A 10,084-nucleotide genomic window follows, 5' to 3' on the forward strand; every position below is an offset into this window, starting at 1 on the left:
AAGTGTTACCCTCTCATCCTGCCCAATTTGCTGTCATTTCCCACGTACCAAAAAGAAAAGATGCTGACAACCTATAATGCACCCATAATGCCTTTCAGCGGCAATGTTGTGTGTTGCACTTAATGCATTGACTGTGATTCAACATTATTTAAATGGAATGGCCAACTCAGTATCAAAAAGTAGGGGAGGAAAAAGATTTACCTATCTCATACGAATCTTTCCGTTCTTCTATTTTCTGTTTCTTTCTTGTCGAAATTAAACTTTGATTCCATTCCAAGGTTAATCCAACTTTGCCACATCACACTTGGGAGTAATCACACTTTGCCGTCAATGCCCCAAAAGCACATAAAAATTTTCTTCTAATTTTGCCCACGGGACCCTTCCTTCTTCAAGAAAAAATCATCAAACCTCCTATAGTGCAGGTGAAAATTCTCGCAGAGCTAATGGCTTTAAAGTGTTAGCCTAATATTTCACATTATTTGCCCAAAAAGCACCATTTTTTTTTGTATGTTAATTGTAGCCTTGTTTACCACACAGCTACATACTTGTAATCTTCCAAAATTAGATAAGTTTAATTAAGGTTGTGTTGACATCATGGTAGGAATTTACAAACTTTTAGATCATACCATTTCGACTATTCAGATATTAAAACATCTATGAACATGTTATACATAAGGGTAAATTACACTTTACCTCTTGTGATTTAGCGTTTTTCTACATAACCCCCCTACACTTGCAAAAGCTATGCACGACTCCTTCGTAATTTGTATTAAAGTATTAAAGTCATAGAATTTGCGATCAGTAGCAGAGTAGACTTTTGTGAAGATGAAAATTATTTGTTAACCACAAAGGGGTTATGTATAAATTTTAAAAAGCAGAAGAGGATTATGTATAAATTTTGAAAATCATAAGGGGGTTGTATGGTAAAAAACTATACCATAAGAGGATAAAATGTCATGTATATTACGTTAATATATGTTGGCCACTTTAGTCATTTTAGCTTTTAAACAAGGATAATCTCGACATTTCAGCTAGTTTCGTTATAGAGGATCATTTTCGTTAATTTGACATTTTAGTTCAAACTACGATAAAGTTATATATAACTTTTGAAACTATAAATATTAAATCCCAAGTGGTAATGTGTAATTTACCCTATACATAAAGTGCAATTATTATTATTATTTCTTGAGCAAAATATAAAGTGCAATTATTGGTAGGTGGGGGTCTCAATCATCCACTACCTAATTGAGCACAACTTTTTGTCCCATTATCAAGAATTATCATCTAAATGTTTATTCTAAGCATCCATATCCAAATAAGTAATACTCCTAGGATTTACAAAGCTTTTACTACCATTTTTTCATCTATTTATACTGGGAGGAGAATTATCCAGCATCTACTTCTGTCTTTGCTCCAAATGGAGATGCAGTTGCATTTCTTCTCCATTAATGCTTTCTTTCTCCTACTACTTGTGCTATTCTTTCTAGTTAAACAACTCAAGATACAGAAAAGTTCAGGAAATGCTCAAAAGTTGCCCCCAAGACCAAATAAGCTCCCCTTCATTGGGAATTTGCACCAATTGTTAGGTTCACTCCCTCATCAGTCACTCAAGAAACTGGCAGATAAATATGGACCTTTGATGCACTTGCAGCTTGGTGAACTTTCAACAATCATCGTATCATCGCCAAAATTGGCAAAAGAAGTTCTGCAAACAAATAGTCTTGCATTTGCTAATAGGCCACAGCTTCTTGTGGCTAAGATAATTCAATACAACAACTTGGGTGTTTCTTTTTGTCCATACGGTGATTACTGGAGACAAATGCGACAAATTTACATTATGGAACTCCTTAGCGCGAAAAGCGTACAATCTTTTTTTAGTATAATGGAGGATGAACTTTCTTATTTGGTTGGATCGATTGAGGCAGAGGAGGGTAGACCCTTTACTTTGAACCAAAAAATAGTGTCATATTTGAACAAAACAATTTTTAGGGCAACAGTTGGGAGAGTATGCAAAGACCAAGGGGCATTAATTCTGGCAGCCAAAGAGGTATCATCACTAGCTGGGATTTTCAACATTGCAGATCTCTTCCCCTCGCTCAAAATTCTTCAACTTGTCAGTGGATTGAAGCCAAAATTGGACAAGCTATGGAGAAAACTTGATGTTATCTTGGATGATATTGTCAATGACCATGAAAAGAGCATGATCGATAAGCAGGGTGGAAATAGTGCGATGGAGGAGGAAGATGTAGTGGATGTTCTTTTAAAGCTGAAGGAGATCAATGACTTTCAGTTTCCTGTCACCAAGGACAGCATCAAGGCTATTATTTTTGTAAGACTTTAAACAAGAGCATGACTAGTTATTTTGCTTTATAGATTAATCTAATTCTGCATAAGGTTCCTATGCACCAATTTCTATTTTTCACTTTAAATTAGAGCATGACTTCAGTTTTCCTCCAGTTCCATAAAAAATATGAGTAATAAGGGTCATTTGCAACATGGCAGTTACTTTAGGTTGATAGGTGAGTGAAATTAGTCTTATTTTCTATATAATCTTCACTCTTTAGTTTATCGTCTAGATATTAACTCAAATTGGTTAAGGATGATCTCATTTATTTGCCGCGTTGAGCACACAGGAATTGTCTGTAGCAGGAACGGCAACTTCATCAGTCCTAGTGGAATGGGCCATGTCTGAAATGCTGAAAAATCCAAGAATAATGGCTAAGGCACAATCTGAAGTAAGGCAAGCCTTCAAGGCAAAGAAAAGAATTTGTGGGGATGATATCCAGGGTTTAAAGTATCTAAAATGGGTGATAAAGGAAACTCTAAGACTACACCCTCCAGGTCCTCTGTTAGCCCCAAGAGAATGCAGAGAAGAATGCACAATTTCAGGTTACAATATACCAATTAACACAGTAACTATAGTAAATGCATGGGCGATTGGAAGAGATCCCGAGTACTGGAATGATCCTGAGAAGTTTAATCCAGAGAGATTTAGCGATAAAGCTATTGATTTTAGAGGAAACAATTTCGAGCTCATACCATTCGGTGCAGGAAAAAGAATGTGTCCAGGCATATCTTATGGTGTAACAAATGTTGAGCTTGTGCTTGCCAATTTACTCTACCACTTTGACTGGAAACTGCCTCAAGGAATCAACCCTCAAGACTTAGACATGACTGAGGTATTTGGTGCTTCAGCTGGAAGAAAAAATAACCTGTATCTGGATGCAAAAATCTACATTCCGTCCAATGATCATTGATGTCTTTTAGTATTGAAATGAAATAATATCTCATACGCTTGTTTCAATTTCTGTTAATCCACAAAAAGATTAGAACAAATAACTTTTTCAGTCCAAATGGTCGAGCCTATATATTGCAAGTACTTGATTAGCAAAGAAATCAAGGGCAAAGTTTAGAGCAACGAAATGGGGCTCCACGGATTTTTGTTGCACAACTTTTTCTAGTGCATGCAAAAGGCTAACTTGCACAACTTTTTCTTTTTAGCTGATCATTTTTCATAAAGAGGAAACGGTAAAATAAACAGCCAGACAAATACCAAATTTCAACCATTTACAGATACAAGCAAAACAATCCCAAAAAAGATTAAAAAAAAATCAGCTCAGCCTAGTTGACTAAATAGATATCTTTTGCTTCACACCCCAATTTCTTCTGGTTCTTCCATTCCGTGATTCTCCAATATCTTAAGCTAAGCTGATAAATATAACTAAGTCATTTGGATAGAGGTAATGGTGACAATTTGACATGATATCACTCTTTGAGATCAGTTTGCAACTGCTATCTTCACAAATATTTTATTTGGCTAAGGGTGCATTTAATAAAATTGAAATCTGAAAACTAAAATATGAATCTAAAATCTGAAGTCTGAATTCATTAAGTTATTGAATTGTTAAGTATTAAATCAAATACATTTGAGTGTATATCACATTCTGTGCTAAATGAATAGTTTATCACTTATTTTTGAAAACAAGTTTTGTTTAAGAAATTCAGTGCCGTTTAATTAATTTAGATGTTTAATATTTTGTTATCAAATGCATCGGAACATATTAAAATTTGAATATATTAAGTTTAAGTACTAAATTGGGTTATTAAAGAGGGTTTAAGTCTAACTAACAAGCAAGCGACCAACTTAGGGTGCGTTTGATAAAACTGAAGTTTGAAATCTGAAATCTGAAGTCTAAATCCATTAAGTTATTAGATTGTTAAGTATTAAATCTAATACATTTAAGTGCATATCACATTCAATGATAAGTTAATAGCTTATCACTTAATTTTGGGAGCAAGTTTTGCCTAGAAAATTCAGTGCTACTTAATTAATTCAGATGTTCAATTTTTCGTTATCCATATGTTAAGATTCTAATTCATTAAATTTAAGTGCTGAATTGGGTTATCAAACAGGATCTTAGTCCTTATTTTCCATTCCAGCTTTTCTCCCCGAACTTTTCGAAGGCCCATAAATCTGAAACCAGAAAAAAAGGAAAAAAATAAAAGACAAAAATCCTTTCCATTAAGGAAATTAAACGCTAATAAAAGACAAAATTTCTCTACTTTTTGCAATCATTTCAAGTATATTTACACCAACGGAAGTGGAGATCTCATTCTTATCAACTTTGCCTTTCAATATTTTTAAAATTCTCTTTCTTATCTATATTGGCCCCTCTAAAATGTTTAACGTGTCTTTCTTATTTGCATTAGCCTCCCTTAATAAATTAAAAAATCTTAATTCTTACGCTTCGCTTCACAGGAGTGTTGGATCTAATCAAGGCTGGTTAATGATGTAAATCCAAGAACAAACTCTTTTGACGTTTTTAAAATACCACTACATTATACCACAACTTAGATGCCACAACATAGTAGACATAACAGAAAAATTATATTTAATCGAAGTGTCTTTTGGTTGTAAATTTATTATGATTATATTTGATAAAGTGTCAAAAATTGAATCCCCTCACCCTAGGATCTTGACTTCACTACTGTTCAAAAGGCCTATCATTACAATTGACTATTAACTTTTTCTTCGAGAATTCGTACTAGGAGGGCCTTTTTGGTTGGACGGACGTACAATATCTTTTTGCGTCGGAAAATATTCTTTGCAATTTATTGGTTTATTTTTTAGTGTTGGGATGATAATTTCAATTTCCATAGAGTCGTATTTTTTAAATAATGTTCATTTTCAAAAATTATAGTCTGGATTATGCGTATATCCATAAAACTGACGTACCAGTTCTAAAGAGAATTTGACATGTAATACTGGGGAATAATGTAAAAGTTGTTATGAATGGAAATTAGTCTTTTAAAAAAATTATTAGGTGCTTACTTTTTATACTTTTTTTATCACTAAGTGCCCCATGAGGAGGGAAAAGGGACTGCACAGAAATGGGAAGTGGGGAATAACTTTAGTAACAGATAATATAGAATTTTGTATCTAATTACTACATGCAACCTTTTAATTGTGTGGATAATTGTTTCACGTTAGATTTTGTAGATAGCATGCTTTTATTTGGATTCTATTGAACTAGCATGATGCATTCTTGTGTGACATAACAAAAAGAATAAGTGATTAATTGTTAAGGAGTATTAAGTTTGTGCAAATTGTTAATTCTCTTAACAATGTACTTAAACTTTGCCCAATCCAAATTTTGTGAAATTATTAAATTGCAGATTTAGCGACCATTATTAGTATGATTGAAATCTATCAAGCCCCAGAAAATATTATTGAATATTGTTAAGGCTCAATAATAAATAAAAATGAAGAATAATATCTCACCGTAATATGTACAGCCCTAGAAAATATTTACATCTTATGTTTCGTATCCCCTTAATATCTCACTTGGAAAGTACTTATTAACGATTTCTCCACGGACTATGAACCAAATTAGCAATCATATATAGGTATTCTGAGCATGTAAACTATAATTTCATTTTAATCTTCATATAACAACGTAAGCTTTCCACTCCACAATATGTAACTAGATTTGCTTAAAATAGGATTAATGTGAAAAGAGCACGGAGCATCTCCTACCAATGGAACTTCCGTCCAAAATCCTTTCTTTCTTTCTTTCCCTAGCCTTCATTTCACCCTTAGTCAAGCAAAAGAAAGGATCCCAAGTAGATACTGCCACCATCTCCATGGAAGCTGCCTTTGATCGGAAACATGCATCATTTGATGGCTACCCCTCCCCATGGACCTCTCAGAAAATAGTATCAGAAACATGGACCTCTAATGCACCTTCAGCTTGGTGAAGTTTCTTCAATCATTATTGTTGCATTTTTTTTTTCAAATGTAAGTAGAGATCCTGAATCCGAGACCTCTTACTTACACTTCTTCCTGCGTATCACTTCACTCATCCCATCCCCCCAATTGTCTGCATTGATGTTTTGCTACTGGAGCACAAGCAAACTTACACCAATTACGTTCCTGATTGTGTTACTAATTTTTTTGCTGAGCATGCATTGATAAATATTATGAAAGTGGTACAATTGAGCTAAGAAATGTAGAGAGCGCGGCTGACGTCCTGATTGACAAACAGCCAATTGTTGTTCGCATATAGAAAAGTTTACCATTTAATCATACTAATAATGGTCGCTAAATCACGAATATAAAATGCAAATCATATTAATTGCGATGCCCAAGAGTGATTCTTTGAAGAACTCACGAATATACAAAAGATGAGACTCGAAAAAGAGGAAAAAATTATAATATATAAATATACGTGTCCTAAAAAAGGAATGCAACATAACGGGTATGGGAGACTAAGATTCGTGATTCAATTTTCTTTTTTATAGAGAGGATACGAGCGTGTTAAGATTAAGAAGTCATACTCATCCGTTTTCTATATTTGAAGGGTGACTCTCCTAATCTAGTCAAGCAAATGAACTAGTTTATTTCTAATTTCCTAAATGAAATGCAAGTCTAAATGTCATATTTTGCGCACATAGGGATTAGGGAGATAATATATAGCGAGAAGATCATGCAAGATGAGAAAAGATCTTTAAAATGAAAAACATGTATGAAATACGATGAATATCATGCAAAAATGTGAATCTAGCACAAAAATGGCCTAAAGGGTCTAGCGTTGGACTAACCCATTTCTATAAACTCTCACTAGTGTTGGACTAGTAAGAAATCGGGGAGAAAGACCACAATTAGCATTAGACTAATGTGGTGACATCATGCGTTTATTATAATTAAATAAGTCATATAAAATATAATTAAAGCAAGTAAACACATAGAGCACATAACACGTAAGCATGATATCTAGATGCAAAGAAAGTAAATAAACACGTAAATACAAGCATGCAAGCACATAAGCAACGAAAATGCACATAAAGACCTAAGTATTACATTTGGGGCCCTAACTATAATCTTAGGGGGGAATTTAAAAAAAATAATAACCTAACTATTACATTTATCTAATTAATTATATTTTAGCAAAACTAAAACCTATCTATTACATAGCCTAACTAGATACATGTCTTGAGCATCTATCTATTACAAATTGGCATTTAAATGCCTCTCAAATAATCATCAAAATAAAATAAAATAAATGAAACTTAAAATGAATAAAAATGAGTAATTAAAAGAAAAAGCACTCAAAACATGCAATTACACATTAAAAAAAAACACATAGGAGCACATAAGAGGATTTAAAATAATAAAAGAAGGTACCTCCCTTGAAGTAGTGGTTAAATGAGGTTGGATTTGTCCTATTTATACTTCAAAACCAACAAAATTGTTAAGGCACCAATTTAATTAACAAATAAATTACGAAGAAGTGGAAATAACCATGCAATCTATCAATTAAAGCATTTCAATGAAGTATAATTAACAATTAAAGATGATAAACAACTTATATTTAAGAAAACAAAGCTATTAGGGACCTAATTGCAAAAATCAAAAAAGTTTTTGAGGTCAAATTATAACTATTACAAAAATTAGGGACCTAATTGAAAGAAAACCAAAGTTTTTAGAGGCAATAAAAATACTTAGAAGTTTAGGGACTAAAATGCAATTTTTGTATCAGATCTCCTAAGAGAAAAGGCCAACGGGCCACTCTATTATTTTCCTTGGGCCAAAAGCCATCTTGACCCAACGAAAAGCCCTAAAGAAAAGAGACGGGCTAGCCTATCATTTTTTACCAAATCAACCCAATCAAATTGCATGGGTTTTAACCTCCCAACCCCATGCTAAAACCCAGAAAAATAAACCAAAACCCAACTAAAATAAATGTTAACCCAAAACCCTAACCCAACAAGGCATTAAATCAACTAAAATTATTAAACTTTATTCATGCCCTAAAATCCAGAAATCACATGCTCAAAAACATGCTTAAAATATGCTAAAGAGGATTAAGACTTAAAAGGGGCAAAACTGATTTAATTTTTTCCAGATTTTGGGGTATAATGAAATTAGGCTAAAATACAAGGAACCCCCTTGTGGTTTCGCGAAAAGATACCTTACCTCCTATCGTTTAGAAACCTCCACATAAACACCCTAAACTTCATAACTAAAGTGGAAATTAACCTGTAATCGGATGTGCGACCTAGTGACGATGGATATGCGAGATTCCTTTGAAAAGAAAATCCTTCCTCCCCCTGTTCTCCTCCTAAATAACACAAATATTTTTTGATCTTCTCTTTTATGATTCAAGAATCATGACTGCATTCTTTCCGCGGCGAAAGTGATCGATCCGTCATCACCATCACCTTCTACTCATATATTTTAGTAGCAGTTGCTTTCGATCTTGACCTACTATGGAAAGTCATCAGCATCAACATCAGCATCAGCATCATCATCAGTATGGCAGCAGCAGCAGCGTTCATATTGACACGGGTGGTGGCGGTGGTGGCGATAGGTTCCCTCAATGGAGTATGCAAGAAACCAGGGATTTCTTGATGATTTGAGCAGAGCTGGATCCTACCTTCGTGGAAACCAAGCGGAACAAGCTTCTCTGGGAAGTCATCGCCACCAAAATGAGGGAAAAGGGCTACAATCGCTGCGCTGAGCAATGCAAATATTCCACATTGATGCAACTATGGAAAAACAAAGATCTGTCATAATCATAAAATGAATAAACTTGCGGAAAAAGTGGACCCTTCTCTCGAGGGTGAGTTTCCAGCGCTTGAAGCATCGAACTTGCTTAAGATCGGGCTTCTATGCACCCAAGCTTCTGCATCTTCAAGGCCATCAATGGATGAAGTTGTTCACATGCTTATAGATTCTAATCATCAAGTTCCTGAACCAAATCAACCGCCGTTTATAAACTCCAGCGTGCTGGCTCCCAGTTCTACGGGGTCTTACAGCAGCACCAGCAGCTTGCTTCGAAATGCATTCAACAAATTCGAGGCATCTTACACATCTACGGAGTCCCCACCTATTTATCTTGATATGCCCTGGCACATGCGACCGGTATCCTAAGACCATATAAACTGATTGGGCATATCCTCTTGTAGTGAGGAGTGGCTTAAAAGAATGGACCAGAACTTGAGTTCTATAACCCCAATAATGCAGTCAACATACGATAAGGATTCAGCTGTCAAATGGACCGTCTATTGGAGAACTTTCTTATTGCAGTAGCAGAATTGTTTGGGTACAACAATGGAGAAGAATGGATGGTTGTACATTTCCTGTTCAAGAAGAAACTATATGGGTGGTGAACACTGCAAGTCTATAGCTCAAGGGAAAAAAATCTTGCTGATTCATACGCATACCATGGGAATTTGTAATAAGAGATTCTAGATTTGTGCCAAAAGGGTGCCAATATAATTGGAACTGCCTGCCTCCCGTCTTTTCTCCATCAGCCAGCAGCAGCAGCAGTAGCCACCCAAAGAAAGGGGTGGGGACTGCTGTTGGCTGCTACCAATATAAACTGGAAATATAAAGTTAGACAAGGGTATTGGACCTGCTGCCGGTAACTCAGCCGGTTCAGAAGATAATTTCCACTTTAATTATGAAATTTAGGGTGTTTATGTGGAGATTTTTAAATAATAGGGGGTAAGGTGTTTTTTCGCAAAATCACAAGGGCTCCTTGTATTTTACCCATGGAATTATGTAAAAATTGAGGGGCCA

At 34.8% G+C, this 10,084-nt stretch overlaps 1 protein-coding gene across 1 annotated transcript; it reads left to right on the forward strand.

Moving 5' to 3' along the window:
* Positions 1–1,351: 1,351 nt before the first annotated feature.
* LOC113702678 (premnaspirodiene oxygenase-like) lies at positions 1,352–3,304 on the forward strand. Its single transcript, XM_027223797.2, has 2 exons — positions 1,352–2,329; positions 2,634–3,304. The coding sequence occupies exons 1-2, from the start codon at positions 1,418–1,420 to the stop codon at positions 3,255–3,257; spliced, it is 1,536 nt and encodes a 511-aa protein (XP_027079598.1). The 5' UTR covers positions 1,352–1,417; the 3' UTR covers positions 3,258–3,304.
* The last annotated feature ends 6,780 nt before the right edge of the window (positions 3,305–10,084 follow it).

The sequence above is a fragment of the Coffea arabica genome, chromosome 8e, assembly GCF_036785885.1.
Source record: "Coffea arabica cultivar ET-39 chromosome 8e, Coffea Arabica ET-39 HiFi, whole genome shotgun sequence".
Taxonomy (NCBI): domain Eukaryota; kingdom Viridiplantae; phylum Streptophyta; class Magnoliopsida; order Gentianales; family Rubiaceae; genus Coffea; species Coffea arabica.